Here is a 19,678-nt window from a genome sequence, read left to right on the forward strand (position 1 = left end):
TAATCGCAGCCTGACTCTGAACAGTGACATGGCCTGGGCTTTTATTTTGAAGGTAGACCTGTGCAGGCTGTGAGTTTTAGAGGCTTCTGTTGTTTTAAGCGTTGACGCTTCGCAGCTCTCACACTATAGAGCTGTCTGCTGCCTTAATGTCAGTGAACAAAGTAAGAAACTAAAACTTGTTCGTCAGCTTGAAGCAAATGAGAGATGACAACCAGCCGTAAAGCAGTATAGCTCATTGTGGAGTATTTCGTCATGTATTTGTATTGTACTCAAGTATTTGTCCTTCTTGTTACCCGATAAAATACTTTGCGACAGCTTTGTAACTTGCATCAAATAGATATTCGTTTTTGCCACGTGTTGTGTTTTTTGTTTGTTTTATTAATTTGGTTTAAGTTACTGCAAAATATACTGTTTATTATTTTAATCACAAACTCTTAACAGTCAAATATTGAGCGAAAAAGATGAAAAGACAAACATTTTATTGGATGGATTTATCTATTTCCTACATTAAGGTACTATAAAACAGTACATCTCTAGAATATTGTAGAAAGAATAGTGATACAACAGTCTAAATGTACAAAGTTGAAGCAGAACAGACATTTCCAGGGAAAAATAAGAATAAGAATATTATTTACAAGTAGGAAACGCTGACTCTTCCCTTCCAAAGAGGTCAAACCCGAAGATGAACCAGAAGACGTCACTCTGCCTTCAGCAGCAACTCAACACATTTGAGTCAATTTGAGGAAATACAACTTTAAACGATCAATAACAAAGTCGTAGCGTTCTGATACTTGCGTCAGATATGAAGCATGTTCATGGGATCAATAATTGAGTTGAGTGTTTGGATCATAGTTCAGAATGTTGATTTACTTTTATACAATCTAATTTTGTATCTCATAAGTTTTATTTTAGTAAATAAAAAATGTGACATCATAATTTTGTGTGTATTTCTTGCTCTGGCCGTAACGAGCCTCCGTAGCTGCATCTTTAAAGTGGTTTTCAGTCATTCTACAACAAAAGTAATGCCCTCATCATCGCTGCTTCCTGCAACAATGTTAGAAAAGGATTAATAAGAAATACATGACTATGAATGTAACATTAATATTCAATACTTTTAAATATGTAACCACAGTATTCAATATGTTATGGCGTCCGTGTGGAGCCAACAGATGAATGAATTTTAATTGTGTGTTCTGAACTTTGCAGAGAAAATCACAGAATTTCAATTTAACACATATTTCACACAATTCTTCCACTACATTACGTCACATTAGCAGGTTTTAGTAGGTTTCCGACAGCTCTGTTCAGTTAACAGTTTGTCAAAAATAATATTACAGTTTTTTATTAGCCACTGGCCATGAAGACATTTTAAATAAGGTATGCTGTTAAAACATATGAGAGGAAAAACTTTAAATCCAATGAATATTAATAAAAATGTTTTGAGAGAATTCCTCTTTATAATGAGAAAAATGCTCAAAAAAGCACATCAAACAAACTCTTTTTAAAGGACAACAGTCATTGATGAATATGTGGTTTTCCCCCCAAAAGTATTTAGTGCGTACTTGGTGTTGATCCTAAATGTTGAGAATAATACAAAATATATATTCTGTCGCCACATTGTATAATCAGCAGCTTTTGGTTTAAAACAAAAACCTTCAGAAGCCGCGTTCGTCCCGTTGTTGTTGTTGTTGTCGGGAGCATCTGGACATGTTGTGCCTTCCTGCATCAAAAAGTGCCTGAACGTCCACTCATACATGAGTCAGCTGTCAATCAATCAATCAATCAATCCACAGTGCTGAGTCTTTGGTTTGAACTGGTCCGCTCTGCCAGCGTCTGGAGATCCAGTCCTTCAAAATAAGAAATCCTCCAGGCAGAGCGAACAAAGTACCTTTAGATAGTTTAAGAGAGGATTCAGGTCCAAGATATTTTTTTTGGGGTCCTATGATGACATCACCAGTGCTGCTCCTCTTCTGATTGGCCGGAGGTGTGTCCTATGACGACGCCACAGGTGCGGGTCCGTCGCTGTGCTCCAGGTGGTGATGGTGGTGCAGCTCTGCTTTGCAGCGGAGCGACGTGACGGCAGGCGGCTCCTCGTCACCTGAGAGACACGGTGGACAGGTGTGAGACACGGTGGACAGGTGTGAGACACGGTGGACAGGTGTGAGACGCGGCGGACAGGTGTGAGACGCGGCGGACAGGTGTGAGACACGGTGGACAGGTGGGAGACAAGGTGGACAGGTGTGAGCGACTTCACTTATTATCGCCACTTATATATTTATATAAGTATATATATTTCTTGTATATATTGTGCATTTTTATATTTAATATCAATATTCGTATGTCCAATGTGCACACACATTTTGGTGAGTATAAAAGGGGTAAAAAACACAGCCAGCCTTACCCAACCCCGAAGAAGATGACTCGCTGTCTGCCAGGGAGGAGGAGTCAGCCTGGTCATGTGACAGTCCATCCATCAGGGGAATGGAGAGCTCCGAGGAAGGAACGGACGAATCGTAGATGCCCGAATCGCGAGGGGGCGGGGCCTCCGGAGGGGAACGATGGCCTTCTTCGGCCTGAGTGAGGAGAGGACACACAACATCCTGGAGGATGGAGGGAGCAGAGGAGGAGGAGGAGGTAGAGGAGGAGGAGGATTCTTCAGGTGACAGTCCAGATAATCCAGAAGTGGACCTGAAGGAGCAGAAAAGCAGAGTGCTCTCATGTTATCTGCTGTGGAGTCCAAACTATTTTCATTCTACCAGCATGTGATGATGCTAGTGTGTGAGTGCTAATGTTAGCTCAACTAACAGTTAAAGGTCTAGTGTGTGGGATTTGGCGACATCCAGCAGCAAGGTTGCAAATTGCAACCAACTGAAACCAACCGGGATACGCTTGGCACACGCTGACGCAAAAACGTTAAAATGCAAAAGGTTATCCAGAGCAAGTAGTTGTAAGAGTAGCATAGGAAGTGGAATGATTAATGTACCAACAGGTATGCGAGTATTGCATCAAGATACACCTGTAAATAATATCTTTTAAAGACCAAAATAGAATTGTAGCTTTAGGAAAACAATGATAAAACCACAGCCATGTTACATCTTTCTTTACCTTGAAGTGGCTCCCAGCATGGACAGAGAGCAGTGTGGCAGACCTGGACTGGGACAGGGATCCGGACTGGGACTAGAACTGTGGCCTAGGTTCAGACTGGGACTAGATCCGGGGACAAGCATGAGCATGTTCCTCCTCTGCCCCTCCAGGGGCGGCGTGTTCACCACCACCTCATTCAGCACCAAGCCGGAGTCGAACCTCTGCACAGGCTGAGACGAGGAGGAGGGGCAGGGAGTCTTTGGAGGAGGGCTTGGACCCGGGACAGTTGGGACCGGAGGATGCTTGGAGGAGGACGAGGCTGAGGAACCTTCTGAAGGAGGAGAAAGCTGCTTCTCAAACCAGTCGGGGTTCTGGCTGATGTGCTGGTGCATGTTGCAGATGGAGACGTAGAGCGAGCGTCCGGATCGGCTCCTGAAGTAGTTCCTCCTGGAGACGTTGAGAGGCTGCGACTCGCGATCAGCCAAACTGGACTGACTGGAGTGGAGCCGACTGAAGAGCTGAGGCAGCTGGTCCATCAACTTAAACCTGCACACAGGAGATAACATGTGTGATGCAGGGTTTACAGACACACACAAAGGACTCGACTAATGTCAAAATTAAACAGTTTTCTGCTTCAGTACGATGTAGAGAAAATATGTGAGCTGTAATACACTTGTTAAACGATGTGATGCTGATTTAAGATGCAAATGTAAATGTAAAGGTTTGATTTGTTTCTTTATTACACCGAAGCAGAGAGCACATTTGCTGGAAGGGTTGCCAAATGTTGGAGACAGTAGTCACTTTTTGACCGCAGGAACTTTCTGCAGGAACTAGGAACCTTTTGAAGAACTCGTATGCTTTTTCGACTGCAGGAACCAGGGTCTAAATTAAGTTCTGGAGCATTTTATCCCTCAAAAAAGACCCAAATAAAGGAACTTTCAGGGTGAGGTTTGCAGGGATCACTGCTGCTGATTGGTCAAACACACACACAGTGTAGCGTGAATCCAGTTATTGAATCTGAGTCCTTTCAAATAACATTTAGCTTTTTAATATTTGTAAGTGACTCTAAAGATTGTCTGAGAAGTCAGAAACAGTTTTGCATATTAACATGTGACATATGTCTGACACTTTAAAAACAGCTGTACCTTTTGTTGTGTAAACACAACCATGTGCCAATCCTCTATCCGGCCCTCAACCAGAAAACAGCCAAGTTTCATTTTAGCCTTTTTAGGAATTTGGTAAGTTATATAAGGAATTAACATTAACTTGCTACATCTGATATATTCTAAAATGTGGAGCTAAAAGATCTCAAAGAGTCCTCAAGCTCCTAAATGTAAGCAGCATCGAAAACACAATCCTATTTAATTCCCAGTAAAAAACGCAACATCTAGGTATTGTGTGTCTTGTCTAAAATTCCATAACTCAGAATTCACGCTTCTCAAACACTTGAATATCTAAATATCTCATATTTTTGCTGTAATATTCTTAATAACGTTGTCACAAACAGTGTTGGGCTGTTGTTGTTTCTGAAGGTGTTTCTGTTATTTTGTCCAGCGTGGTGTTGTTGTTTACCTGGGAGCCAGACTCAACATGGTGGGGATGTCGTTTTCTGTGGAATAGTCAAAATAAACCGTCATGTAGCGGTTCAGCTCCTGAGCTCCGCCCCCCTCGCTCTGCTTCGCCAACCGAAGCTTCTCGGCGATCATGGCCACGCCCACAATGAACAGGTCACCGCCTGATCCACCAATCGGAGAGCTGCTGCTGCTGCCACTACGGCGACTGACTGGTGTCTTCCCTCTGCGACTCTTCTTCTCTATGTAGTAGCTGCAGGAAGAGAAACAAGCCGGTTAGAAGAGAAAACAACACAAAGTAAAAGAGGTAAGAAGAGACGTTCATTCATCTACTTTATGTCTTAGTTTAGATTCAATACTGGGTCAGATCTATCAAAACACACAATCACTTTTGACTTAATAAATAAATTAATGTTTATTTGGGGGCTATTTACTACAAGTGTTATAGTACCACCTAGTGGTCAAAGGAACTGCAGCTTTGACAGAGAAAGAGGGAGAGAGAGAGAGAGAGAGAGAGAGAGAGAGTGAGAGAGAGAGAGAGAGAGAGAGACACAGAGACAGAGACAGAGAGAGTACCGTAGTCCTCTGGAACAGACGGTGATGATGAAGTTGGCTTCGTCCAGCTGTCTGCTGAGCCACGACATCTGACCCTCTCTGCACATCTCCAGATGTTCCCACAGGTCCAACACCACCTGAGCACAAGTGAACAACGACTCAACGACCAAACCCACTTTAAGATTTTACCACCTTCATCCAGACATCACGTGGTTTCTGTCTCACCTCACAGCTGCAGAAGTCCTGCAGGAAGTAGGCGAAGCTCTGGATGACGGCGATGTGTTTGGCACAGTCTCGGTTGGAGTAACAGATGAAGACTTTGGGGCGGGGCCACGGCCGCTCCGCGTTCAACGCCGCGCTGTGATTGGACGACTCGCTGCTCTCCTCGTCCAGCTGGCTGTAGATGTTTTCTGAGAGGAGGGGAGACAAAATGTATGAGAATAACGTTAAATCTTTCCTCTCTGAATGCACCAACAGTCCCAACTCAACAACCAGCAGTGAAGGAAGTATTCAGATCCTTCACTGTATTAGAAGTACTAATACCACACTGGGAAAATACTCCATTACACATAAAAGTCCTGCATCAAAACTTCCCTCAAGTAAAAGTATGCAAATAACTATGAAAAGTAAAAGTTTTACTATCATATATGATGTTTCTGGTTTTGACGTCAACTCAGTACTTCTTTAAAAAATGTACAGTATATTTTCTTATTATTACTAATATATATATATATATATACAGTATATACTGTATTTATTTTCTCTTTTCTGTATGTAGATGGTTCTTATCCTGCCACTCTATCATTTTATTTAAATTTCACATCAGTACCTATTACTATTATTTTCTTATTACTAATTCTACATGCAAAAGTGTAAAAAACATGAAAATAATCTTGAATACACAAGTCTATTGTACTGTATTGTATTAAAAATTATAGCTCGATAAAAAATATTTGATGTAAAAGAAGTAGCATGAAATGGAAATACTCAAGTACAGAACAATGGAGTGGTACTTAAGTACAGTACTTGAGTAAAAGTACTTTGTCACGTTCCACCATGACGTGTGATTTATAGGAAGTGACTTAAAAACAAGCAATATCACCAACAACTAGCGCTCTCACCTTGCTGTTTCTTGCGACACATGACAGTGAAGAGAGTGGCGAAGGCAGACATGATGACCAGAGGCACCGTGATGGCCATGGCCCGGATAGGCCCCGCCCAGGTGGAGAGGACTGGAGATGAAAACAAACGCACCCGTCATGAGACAAAAAGAGTCAGGTAACTAAGTCCTTTAAAGTCTCAGTGAAATGGAAGTTAGAGCGTCTTTAGCTTCTGTACTGTGACACACTGAATATTTGAGCCGTGTGAAGTTAAAAGAGGGATTTAAATCAAACCCTTCTCATTTGATTGGTTGACCATAAAGTAGGCGGGCTTAAAGTGTAGCTACAGAGGTCTGTGGTTCCACACACACTCCTCCCTTATCACTAAAAGTGACAGATTGAATGATGGATGGATGTCATGATATTATTGGTCGAATTTGGTCGGTCCTAGCTTACTCACGCGTCGTAAGCACACGTGATATTTAATTCTCCAGCAGGAAACGATGATGTAAAGATTTTGATGTAAAAATACAAAGAAAGATTTCTTTTGCATATATTGTTAAATAGGTGCCCAATAGGACCAGGGGTTTGATCAAAAAGAGTTATAAAGGAATTTTCTTGATTACATTTCAATTTTAAAGCAACACTATGTAACTATATGACAACTATGTAACACAAGTTTAGGAGGATCATAAAGTCATTGAAATGGATAAGTAATGTCTATTATACTTATAAACAGACCAGTTAAAGCTGTCGCTGTAAAACCACTGACTGTAATGAACTGTGCGGCGTTGTGTTTTTGTTGCTCATGAATTTATCTTTTCATTTGCAATCAAAGAACTTCCTGTCGCCCTGTAGAGAATGCAGTCAGTACAGCTTCTCCTGATGCAAACTCTGCAGCTCTGTGTGTGTGTGTGTGTGTGTGTGTGTGTGTGTGTGTGTGTGTGTGTCTCTCACCCTGGCTGACGTGGTACTGACTTTGCCTCCTGGTTGTGTTACCGTCGTCTCTCAGCTGACAGTGGAAAGAGGAAAAGTTGTGAAAGAAGGGAAGGAAACAAAAGAGAGAAATATTATAAATTGATTGTACAACCACTTAGATATGAATTTGAGATTTTGGGGGTTTTAAACAATTTGAGTGTTTTGCATTTAAATCCATGTATAAAGTAGAACCCAGTTTAACCAGTTCAGAACTGGTGTGATGTGTAAATGAAGCTCGGCCCTGCACTGCGTTCATGTACCTCGATAGTGTAGGTCCCTGGAGTGACGTCCTGGAGGATGCATGTCGTTCTGTGCTGGTTCACATCCTAAAAAATGGACAAACAAAAAAACTATTTAAAACTCAGCTACGCCCGCAGTGGGCATCACAATCTTATTATGATGAATTCCAACAATTTACACATCGCAAAGGCTGTGAAATCAAAGCGACCAACAGGTATAATGTTGTTTGAATGACGTCCATCTTTCTTTCAATGAGCAAACACATAAAACCTAAATCTCCACTCTCCTCCGCTAATCACAGGGGTCGAGGGTTGGTGGTCAATCTTCAGATCCTCCCTGATTTTCCAGGACATGTTCCTCTCTGTGGAAGTCTGATTTACATACCTAAATGTACGATTTAAAGGCTAAAGTCGATTACTCGCTGCCCCTTTACTAGTAATATTAAGTGGAGTCTTTAACAAGGCTGATAACATCCACTGTGAGCTACCGCTACAGAAGTTAAATGGATCATAACATAACGTGATATGTTTAACAATGCAGCATTGCGTTAGAAGAGACAATGCTAGCAAAGTAAAAAAGTACAGTTAGCCAGTATTTAGCCGGTGTTTTTGGGCTCCCATTCATTGTTTTGACCCCGTCTTCCCATTCATTCAACTCAGACATTTGAAACCATTGCTCCGAGCCAGAGTTGAATCGCAAACCTTAACAAGCTAGCAAGTATGTTAGATTTAGCATCTAATAAAAACACGCTAACCAATTCAACATTATTCAACCGTTTGAAAGAAGTTGGGAAGAAAGCAACGTTTTGTCAAGTCCTCCAACCTGCATGTGCTACCATGTGACATGGGGGGGGTGTTCGCAGCGTTACAACTAGATCACAGAAATAATCTTGTCCATAAACTACCATTTGACATTAATATGAGCCTGAACTTAACTTTCAGTGTTATCTGCTCCGATAGAAAGCCAAGAGTTCATTCTGAGCTAAAGCTAAATAGGAGAATGTTGAAATCATTTTCCAGGACAACACAAGATTTTCCAGGATATTTCATATTTTTCCATCTGCTTCTAAAATAATCTGTAACAGCGTCTGAAACTCTCGTTTCTGACGGTAGAAGTCAGAAAGACTTTCCAAACCTGACGGTACTCACTGGTTTGCAGCGCTGCTGTCTGAAGGGTCCGACCTGCCTCAGCTTGTAGTACAGGAAGTAGAAGTGGAAGCCGAAGGAGGCTGGCGCCTGGTCGAACGCCACATGGAGGTTCGATCCCAGCTGGGACACGCTCAGGGTCTTTGGCTTCCAGACTGCACAGACAGAAACAAATAAATCAACCTCCACTCTCTTGGACATGTGCGGTTTACACGTTCATAATGGAATTGGCAGCACAAAAGTATAATTGAAATGTTTTTATTACCATAAAAAGTACATTTGATCATATAATTAATAAGAAGCCTCCCTGGTTTCTGATGTCTTCCTGTTTTTAATTTGCTTATAATCCATCTTTCTCCATGTTTACTTGTTGTCTTGATGAATTCAGTATAATTCAGCTTCTCTTTTTAACAATAATACTGTTTTCAGCAACTAATTATGTGTTAAGCGACTATCAAACACTTCCTATCAACACTTCCTTCAAAGATGGGTTTTAATGTGAAACATGTGCACCAGAAACATAACATACAAATGAATATATCAAATGACAACAAGCTTCTTCATGGTGCTGATTGGATTCAATTCTTTTTGTAAATTTAGAATTAAAATAAGTTTGTGGAAAGCTTTAACTTACATGTAATTACTCTTAAAACAAGACATTTAAACCCTGGACTAACATGTGGCTCTGGTTATGACGACGACACAGAGTAACTTACATGGTTTGCAAACCAGGTTGTCTGATCCCAGGAGGACTTCACACGCTGTTGAATGAAAACACACACACACACACACAGAAATGTTAGGCGGCGTGTCCCTGAATCTGATGGGACAGTCTTGACATTTTGGGCAAAACATGTGCGCTTTATTTATATATTTTTTGATCTTCCCCAGACGGATATTAGTTTCATCTCTGTGTGTCCAGTGCAGAGATACGAAGGTCCAGGATGTGTTTAGCCTGAAGCTTTGATCACACTCTGGTACTGATGCAGATGTGGACAGCTGCAGACTTGCAACCGGAAAGCCGCCATCAAAATACAAAAATGCTGAGTCTGCCATGAATTGAATTTAACTTCATTTTATTTGCATAGCCCAATATCACATATCTTAAATTAGCCTGATAATGATGATAAGTGATAATGAGAGTAGTAATATCAGTAGTTGTACCAATAACAGCAGAAGTAATAATTATAAAATTATGCTACTAATAAGTTATGTTAACTACTATTAGTTTAAGCATTTTAATTAGTTAAAAGGCATCATTTTAGGTGGGCTAGCAGTTTCCCCCTGCCTCCAGTGTTTGTGCTAAGCTAAGCTAAACACGTGACTCTGTGGGTAAGATAAACGAGGAGTTCGCTGGACTCACAGTTGGTACGGAGGAAGGACGGAGGGAAGAAGCTCTCGTTCATCAGAGTCGGGAAAGGAACGACACGAACCATGTAGTCGGTGTCAAAGGTCAAACCGCTGAACGGCTGGCTGCTCAGCTTCTGCATGAGAACAATGACAATAAATCAACAATGAATAACAGAGAAGAGTCAGAAAACAACAGTAAAACAGAGACATGAAGCCGTTTTGTTCATTGTGGAGAACATTGAAGGTCAGAGAAGGAAACAATGAGCAACAGTGTGCTTTTCATTATGATAACTTATGCTTCCTTTAGCAGCTTCGCCTCCTCCATCCTTGCGTCTCTTCCTCATATCCTCACGTCTTAGCTCCTCCCAGCGAGGATGTGAGGCGAGACGCGAATGAGGGAAGTGAGGAGACACAATGGAAAGCACCCACATTGTTAACCATTCAGAGGAAATGAAGGAGACACTGAGTAGTAACAGTCTTAAGAAGAATAAACAAGCAATAATTAAAAGTGCTGCACGGAAATAAGGTTATCCATAGTTTCAGAAACATATTTGCTGCACATTAATTGACAATATTGTGACATAATGATTTGGATGTTGTCTGCGGTTTGATGTAGTCTGTGCAGGTTGAGTTGAAACTACAGCTCAGCAGACTGGCAGGGAAACACAAAGAGGGAAGTTCATACTAAACTGACTAAGTTCAAGTTAGGAACTTTGTCACTTCCCGCTGGTATGTAGAGGAGGGAACTGTTTTCAGCCACCAATAACTCTTTCAACGTACGTTTGTCATGTGAGTTTTGGATTAGGATTTCTGAACCAGTCTAGATGTGAAGTGTCTGGGTGGGATCGAGCAGCGGTCGGCCTCCTGGCCTGTGATTGGCCAGTTTGCACCGTCGTGACCTCCGGTCCTACCGTGTTCTTGTAGGAGCAGTTGAGCTGTCGAGGGTCTTTGAGGATGAGATGTTGACACTGTTTCCCTTCTGGATTCTTGTCCTCCAGATAAACTCTGAAGCCTTTAATGTGTTCGATTCCTGCAGAGACAAAGCAACAAGTTCAACGATCCACATCCGTACATCTCTACTTGTTTCCTTCCCTTTATTCCTCTTCTTTTATTTCCTCCTCTCCTATTCCCCATTCTGTCCTCCCTTCCTCGTTTCCTCTTATCGCCACCTTTTCTCTTTGTTCCCTTTTCTCCTTTCCTCTCCTCTCCATGGTTTCCTCCTCTTCACTCCCCTTGTTTCCTATCCTCTACTACTCTCGTCTCCTTTCCTTTCCTTTTTCTCCCCCGTTCTCCTTTCTTTGCTTCCTTTCACTACCTTGTCTTCCGAACCTTGTTTCACTTCTTTTATTTCTTTCCTTTCTCAAATTTCCTTTCCTCATCTCCTCTCCTTGTTCACTTGCTTCGCCCTCCATGCCTCTCATATATTTCTTTCCTCTCCCCTTCTTTTGCTCTAGCTTCCTCTTATTATTCTCTTCTCTCCTATTCACCCCTTCTCTCATTTCCTCATTGTTTCCTCTTATGTCCAACCTTCTTCTCCTTGCTCCCTCTCCTCCCCTCCACTCTTTGTTTCCTCTCCTTTTCTTGTTTCCTATCCATTTCCTCCCCTGTTCTCCTCTGTTTCCTTTCCCAGCCTTGTGTCCTTTCTTGTCCTTCGCTCTTCTTTTGTTTCCTTTCCTTCTTTCTTCGCTTTCAACTTTGTCCTCATCTCCTCTCCTTGTTCGCTTTCTTCTCTGTGGTTCCTTTCCTTTCCTCCTCTCATTGTTTCCTTTCCTCTTCTTTTCCTATTGTTTCCTCCCCTCTTCACCCTTTTTCCTTATCTCCTACCCTCCTTGTTTCCTCTTATTCAATTCAATATATTTGTAAAGCTTAAAACCACAAATCACAAATTTGCCTCAGCAGGCTTTACAATCTGTAAACGAATAGAGTTGAAATATTAAACATCATGGATTAAATATTGTGTCCAGACATGAACTTTTCACAACTTTTCTTTTCTCCACCTTTCTTCCACTCTTTGTTTCCTCTCCACTTCTTGTTTTCTTACTCCCCCCATCTCTTCTTCTTGTTTCCTTTTACCCCTCCTATCCTCTCCCCCAGTCTTGCTTTCCTTTATCTCCTCCTCCCCTTGTTTCCTCCCCTCCTCCTCTCTGGTCTTTGAAAACACGTCTGTCTTGTAATTACACCTTTACATCCACAGGACATGTTTTTCTTATTAGCTCTGTGGGGAGTGGAGAGGGAGGGAGGGAGGGAGGGAGGGAGGGAGAGAGAGAAGGAGAGAGAGCAGTAGAACAGGTTTTTCTGTCTTGAGGCAGATTCCTGAACATGTCTCTCTCTCCGTCTCTCTCCTGCAGAGTCAAAGACAGACGAGGATGTTTTGCATATTAACGACAGCTGCAGTGTGACGACAGGTTTGTGCTCTTTTTCTTCAGTATAATTTCTGGTTGTGTTCATATGTTTCAACCTTGACTAAAGACATTAGTTATCAGCCATTCTAGCCTTGTGGGTTGGTTGGTTCACCACAGACTGAAATATCAACACATTTTGTACAGCTCATGTCCCCTAAAGGATGAATCCTTTTGATTTGGGTGATCCCATATTTTCTTTTATTTAAAGTAACAAAAAATGACCATCGCAGTTTCCCAGAGCCCACAGTTATAGCCTCAAATGTCTTCCTCCATCTGACCAGCAGTCCAGAAAACAACGACTCCTGATCGATTATCAAAATAGTTGCAGATTTATTTCCATAACAAAGTTGGTTTATGACCAAATAAACCCACAAAACTTAAGATATTCCCATCAGCCTCAGCTGTGCTTTGTGTTCACTGGTAACTAGCTTTGTTAGCATGCTAAACTAAGATGGTGGTAAACATGATAAACATTATACCTCACATGTTCATTTCATTCCTCCACACCACATAAGAGAGAGAGACAGAGAGAGAGACAGAGAGACAGAAAGAGAGACAGAGGGACAGAGAGACAGAGAAAGAGAGAGAGAGAGAGAGAGACAGAGAGAGAGGTTCACCTTACACTGAGCACACACACACACACACACATTCCTTCATGGTCAAATCGTGGTATTGTAGTGTGAGATGTGATCCTCTCTCTTCTCCGGGCCTGATCAAAGGGACACACACACACACACACACACACACACACACACACACACACACACAGTTGGGTAATCTTATGGATTTAAGCACTTTAAAGGTTTTTTACTTTCCTGCTCCCTCACTTTCCTCTCCTCTTTCTAAATCTTTCCGTTGCGGAGAAGCAGGTAAACAGACAACGGACAGACAGGTTTAACAGACAGACAGGTACCTAGCGGACTGGCAGCCCAGTGGACGACCACGGCGGCCTGATCCTCACAGGCCAGGTGGCTGAAGGAGACGTTGGTGACCTCATGGATCACATGTTTCCCCAACGGGTAGTTCAACGAGCAGTCTGCAGAGATCAACAACAACACATCATTACCACATATTCTAACACATATTACTGCGTTACATGAAGACAGTCGTTGAAGTCACACCACGGTGAAGATGGCGACATCATTACCTACTCCTATAGATGAGCTATATCAGCGTCTTCCTGTTCATTTCTCCAGAGGTGGAAGAAGTTTTACTTCAGTAAAAGCAGAAAAACTACTGTGTTGAAATCTCTGTTACAAGTAAGAGTCCTACATTCAAAGAAATCACTTATTAGCATCAAAATATACACATGGTATGAAAGTAAAAGTACTCATTATGCAGGATGGCCTATTTTAAAAATAATGTTTATTAAATTAAATAATACATGATTATTGCATTATAATTATCGATGCATTAATATGTAAATTACTTGAGTTTTGCAGCTGGTAAAGTTGGGGCTTATTCAATACTCTGAGTACCTTAAATTACAATAATACATAATAAGTTATTACTTGATTTGTATTTCATATTGACATTCAGTTAATAAGTGTAGTGGAGTAAAAAGTACAATATTTTCTTCTGAATTGTATTGAAGTAAAAGTATAAAATAGCAGAAAATGTAAATACTGAAGTAAAGTACCTCAAAATTGTACTTACCTACAGTAAGTAAGAGCGGTAAAAGTTGTTGCAGTGAGAGTCACATAACTCAAGACTTAGTTAAGACTGGTGAAATTTGTATTTTTTTTAATTTAGCAATTTTTTATGTAATGACAGCTAAAGTTATGCTTATCAAATAACAACAATTAGACAGTAAATAGGAAACATATTGTTAGCAGCAGCATCCTGCAAAGACCTGTCAATCATATTTTGATAAACCACACCCTTCACTCATTCAATCACCACGTGTGTACGCCTCCTCCTGTTCCCAACATTTGTCTTGTTTTATCTCACGAAGGACGAAGATGGAGGGGCAGAGGAAGAGGAGGAGGAGGAGGAGCAGCCAGCCATGAAACCGAGAGGGATCGGAGGAGAAAAGCCGGACTTAGGATGTAGAAAGAAAGGGGGCGGGAGCTCAGACACGACTGACTGCTCCCCTTTCCTCCTGCCGAGAGGATTGAGGTGAGGAAGAGGAGGAGGAAGAGGAAAGGAGCTTAAAAAGGGATGGAGATGACTGGGAGGAAGTTAGGAGAGCATGGGATGCGACACGAGTCACTGCTCCTCTTCCTCAAAGAGGGGTCATGTTCAGGGCTAAAGAGGAAGGTCACGGCTCGTCGCTCCTCTTCCTCCTCCATCATAAAGCTTCTCTATGGGATATAAAGGTTGCCACTTGTGCCTCCTCTTCCTCCTTTCTTCCTCCTTTTTGTATTAAGATCGTCTATAAAAGACAAAAGGAGAGGAGTAAGAGGAATAGTAAACCCTTCATCTCCCTGCTCCTCTTCCTCCTTTAAGTTTAAGAAGCAAAAGGAGGAGATGGAGGTGGTAGACCTCACACACTCTTCGTCCTTTTCTCCTCTTCCTCCTGCTCCTCCTCAGAGCTCTCAAGAGATGAGCTCTCAAGAGATGAATCAGAGAAGGAAGAGGACGTTACAGAAGTTCTTCTTCTTCTTCTTCAAAATTTGAAGCTCTCTGATTGGATGTTTCTCTCTGAAAAGGCACCTGATGTTATTTTACATTTTCCTGGAGTATTCTTATCATCAATTCATTTTAAGACCAAAACCAACAACAGGTCATTCCATCCATCACTAATTTCAGCTCCAACCCTATTGGTTTGTGCTAAAGATGTAACAGCTGGTCACTGTAGTTTTTAGCAACCGTTACTCTATAAGGAGGAAATAGTGTATTTGTTGGGGACTATTTTCAGTGGCGGATTATTCGACATTTGGTGCTCTGGTGAGTATTTGTGGCTGCAGGACGGTGTGTGTGTGTGATTGAGTCAAAATAAACGACAGTGTGTGTGTTCATGGTGATGAAGAAACATGTCACCCAGTGCAACAGTGAGGCTCATTAATGTGTTTTTAATAGTTTCTGGACAACGTTGTTGGTTTTGGTCCTTTTATAGTAATTGTTAACAATAAGACAAACATAAAATATCACCAAACTTAGGTGTTAACGCCACTACTTTGCTTATTTCATCAGCTTCCATTAGTGACCTCCTGCAGGTCAAAGGTCCCCCTGATTTATATTTTCCATGACATCGCCGCAAACAGAGTGAGAGAGAAGAAGAAGCTTCTGACTTTCCTACATCCTCCAAAAGCTGGAGGTTCAGAGGAACGGAAGCAGTGAGGTGTGTCAGTCCCTCAACATACACACACACACACACACACACACACACACACTTACAATGAGCTGGTTGTGATTGTCATGGTAAAACACCTCAGTGCTTCACTTTGGCTTTAAGTGTGTGGGTTTCCACATTTTTCTCTGTTCTTAAGAACAGGATGCGTTGTGATTATAAAAGTCACATGACCTCGTGACCCCTGACCTGCACATTATTGGTGACCTACCTAATATCTATGAAGATTAAGATTTTTCGTGGAAGCAGCGAAAATAACTGAATAGCAACGACGATGAGCTGTATTTAAAAGGAATAGTTTGTCATTCGTGGGAAAAGAAGAAGAGTTTGATGAGAAACTACAGCCAGGTTATGGTTAGCTTAGCGCTAGCATAGACACTGGAAACAAAGGGAAACCGCTAGCCTGTCTCCGACCAAAGGGAAGGGATGGGAATCTTTGGGAATTTCACGACTGGGTTTGATTCCAATTTCATTCCAGTCAGTCAACATAACTTTATTAACAATCTACAATAATTGTTTTTTTGGGAATCTGTCAATCAACTCGAATAGTAGACGACAATAATTCAGATTAAGACTGAAACGATTAGTCAATCGCTAGAACAATGATCCCCGACTATTATGACCATCAATTGGAAGATTGGGTCACATTCTCTGGTTTCAGACTCTACAGTTTGAGGACTCAAATATGTCAGTGAACTAAATATCTTTTTGTTTTTTGGACTTTTGTTCGAACAAAACAGAAACCTGAAGACATCACCTTCTGCTTCTGGAAGTTGTGATGGGTATTTTTGACATTTAACAACAATGAAAATCATTGTTAGATGCTCATAAAATGTGCAAATAATCAAAAATGAAGTCCTGAAATATTCCAAGAAAATAATTGAACCTATTGATTATTATCAATTTTTATTTTAACACTTACTAAATGTTCAGATTTTTCTGTTTTTAGGAAGAAAACTTCTTTAAAAGTTAACTTGCAGTCTGATGAAGGGATTGCTTGACAACTGTAAAAAGACACACACTCTGTCTCCACACACACACACACACACACACACACACACACACACACACACACACACACTCTGTCCACACACACAAAGAGTGATCTGAAAGTGCTTCTCGCTCATGGTCACGGACAAAGGCAGGAGGCAGGGATCGGCTACGGCTCAGGAACTTGACTTTTAGAGAGAAAAGAACAAAAGACGAAGAGGAAGAGGAGGAGGAGGAGGAGGAGGATGGTTGAGGATGAGGAAAAGGCTGGAGATGTAGGGAGCTTCAGATCTTCCTGATGGCTAACATGATGGAAAGTAAAAAATAATCTTAGGCTGCAATTTACCCTCAGAAGAAGGTCTGCGTGAAGATATGGTTTGATAAAATATTAGGTTGCTGGGAATAGAGCCATCATCCGGGTAGTTGGCCAAAGTAAAAAGGTTGTTGGGAACATCTGTGTATTTAAAATTAACCAAAGACATTATCCAGATTTACAGAAGTAGAGATGAACTCACTGTCAGCTCTGAAGGTGACGGCCAACCTGCGACTTCCATCTGCACCAGACTGAACCTGAGATAGAGAGAAAGAGAGAGAGAGAGAGAGAGAGAGAGAACCACAACATCAAAAACAAGCCTCCAACAGAACTCTTAACGTTTCCTGTGTGTTCGATTATTTAGGCAATAGTGTTCCATAATAATATTACAGTTTCTATACATATTGATACTGAATGTTGGAGCCTTTTCAATGGTGACCAATGAGAGGAGCTTCTAGGCCAAAACTGACTAAGCTGGTTTGGATATCGGTGACAATGGGGCCGATCTATTCAATTAAATTCGATGTTTGTATGCTATACACATTATGTAATAGGCATATCTGACATAAAGTTTTGGATTGTTGGCAATTTTTGGTTACAACAGAGGACTAAGAGCCTAGTATTGGAATAAACGTTATTAATAAGCACCAAAGCACAGCCGCTAGCTTGTTGCTAACAGGTGCTCCTCTCTAACTGACTGGAGTAGGAACGACAACATGTAACTTCAGTTCCTACTAATGCAAGTAACTGGAAATCTTCCAGAAACATCTCCTGGATTTGGTATTTCTGGAGTAAAAGTTGTCACCAAAAAACAACAAAGAAACTACTGGAGCTCTTTGCCTCTACCGGATATCCGTCCCAGCTCCACCCAGCAGCTTTGATATTTAAAACGAAAGACAGCAGGTACAGAGACACACGATGAGTATAGTGGCATAAAGCTGAGGTGTGAACATCGACTCTGAGCTACAGTTACCCAGAATCCCTTTCACTGTGTCCCGACACAAAGACATGGAGTCTCATGAGGTGTGTTTCAGCAGAGCAGCTTTACAGCTTTGACCTTGTTTTCATGTTGCCACACACACCCACCCACACACACACACACACACACGCACACACACACACACACACACGTTACAGAGGTGTCAGACTGTGGTCTCACACAACAACCACAGACACACACCTGAAACCAATCAGACAGACTCCCCACTGAGTGTGTGTGTGTTATAGAAAGTGTGCCGTGCTTATTAGCAGTCACTGTAGCCCGACAACCCATCCACACACACACACGTTTTTAATTATAAACTTGTGAAGACTCTCTTTGCCTGAAAGCATTCCCCCGACCTTCAAAGACGCACCAACATGAACCCTAAATCCAGATCTTAACAATCAACAGCCTTTAGAAGAAGTGAGAATCAGACAAAAATGTCTTCAGCTTCCAAAAATGTCCTCAAAATGTCCCTTAGAAGGACAGAAATGCACTTTCACAGTTCGATCCGATCACATTCTTTTTCATTATATACGTTGCCTTCAGTTTGCCTCCACTGCTGACCTTTCACCTTTAGAGGTTTGCATGCTGCTACATGCACAGATGTCCTGCTGGCAGCATGAAATGGGAGGCTAATTAAAATCAAGGAACCGACGGCACAAAAAGAAAGCACTTCCTGACTGGTTCCTGAGACACTCCCGTGGATTTAAATGCAAAAACTAGTATGAACGCCTTGGCCAAACAGTCCAGTTGCAGTTTACATTCACGTCTGTCCAAAATGTCATCAGTTCATCATTTTATCCTATTAGACATTTGTGTGAAGTTGTCTCAATAAGCATATGAATTATTGAGTTGAAAACACGACCACCTGATTGTATTCAGTTCATCCTTGAGACAAAGTGCACATTTGTGCAAAATGTTAAGAGATACGTCTCTGAGATATCGCATTCACGAGAACGATACGGACGGACGACCCGAAAAAGAAGAAAAATAATTGGTTGACATATTGTACTGATATTAAGGAAAATAGTGACACACAACAATAAAATAACAATAAAATCAAATGAATAATTTACCAAAGTTTCAACGTGAAAGTCTTCTTCGGGGTATCAGTACTTTAGTAAAATTAGTAAATTCTTCAATAATTTTCTATGCATAGTGGCTACGAGTGTACACTGGTGTTAGTTCCCTTCTCTCTCTCCTCACTTCAAGTACTGGTGAAATAATAAAAGTCCAGTTTGAGTAACAGATCAATGAGTTTGAAGACTGGTCAGACTCGAGAACACAGCATAGCGGTTTAAAAGACTGGGAGACGAGGGAACCGGAAGTGCTAAATTGCAGACTCATTCCTGGGTATTAGGACTCATTCCTGCACCACGCTATAGGTCGTGGGCACAACAAAGCTCTATTGCAGTTATCGTTGGACTGGAGAAGTTTCAATACTACTTGGTACTTAACTGGGTCATTTGTACCGATACTAACCCTCACCACTGAAAGAGCCACGAGCCAAAACTTTACTCTTTGCAACTGACAATTTTTCAAACAGGCAGACAGAGAAAGACACTTTTCTTCCTTCCTGTCGCCAAGTGTTTCTGACTAGTACTAATTATTATCCTCCCTCCCTCCACACACACACACACACACACACACACACACACACACACACACACACA

General features: G+C 41.5%; 1 protein-coding gene across 1 annotated transcript in view; it reads right to left on the bottom strand.

Annotated features, from left to right (window-relative positions):
- Positions 1-492: 492 nt before the first annotated feature.
- Positions 493-19,678, bottom strand: part of il17rd (interleukin 17 receptor D) — a 26,344-nt gene continuing 7,158 nt past the window's right edge. The window contains exons 2-16 of the mRNA XM_031852573.1: positions 17,223-17,277; positions 13,339-13,461; positions 10,935-11,053; positions 10,037-10,157; positions 9,390-9,434; positions 8,677-8,828; positions 7,549-7,614; positions 7,268-7,322; positions 6,332-6,442; positions 5,436-5,620; positions 5,232-5,347; positions 4,657-4,908; positions 3,106-3,630; positions 2,402-2,688; positions 493-2,098 (exon numbers count right to left, since the gene is read on the bottom strand). Coding sequence (XP_031708433.1) covers positions 1,992-2,098; positions 2,402-2,688; positions 3,106-3,630; positions 4,657-4,908; positions 5,232-5,347; positions 5,436-5,620; positions 6,332-6,442; positions 7,268-7,322; positions 7,549-7,614; positions 8,677-8,828; positions 9,390-9,434; positions 10,037-10,157; positions 10,935-11,053; positions 13,339-13,461; positions 17,223-17,277 — 2,319 coding nt within the window. The 3' untranslated portion in view covers positions 493-1,991. The remainder of the gene's footprint in view (positions 2,099-2,401; positions 2,689-3,105; positions 3,631-4,656; positions 4,909-5,231; positions 5,348-5,435; positions 5,621-6,331; positions 6,443-7,267; positions 7,323-7,548; positions 7,615-8,676; positions 8,829-9,389; positions 9,435-10,036; positions 10,158-10,934; positions 11,054-13,338; positions 13,462-17,222; positions 17,278-19,678) is intronic.

The sequence above is a fragment of the Anarrhichthys ocellatus genome, unplaced genomic scaffold (genome assembly GCF_004355925.1).
Source record: "Anarrhichthys ocellatus isolate YVR2014 unplaced genomic scaffold, GSC_Weel_1.0 scaffold1, whole genome shotgun sequence".
In the NCBI taxonomy this organism is placed as follows: domain Eukaryota; kingdom Metazoa; phylum Chordata; class Actinopteri; order Perciformes; family Anarhichadidae; genus Anarrhichthys; species Anarrhichthys ocellatus.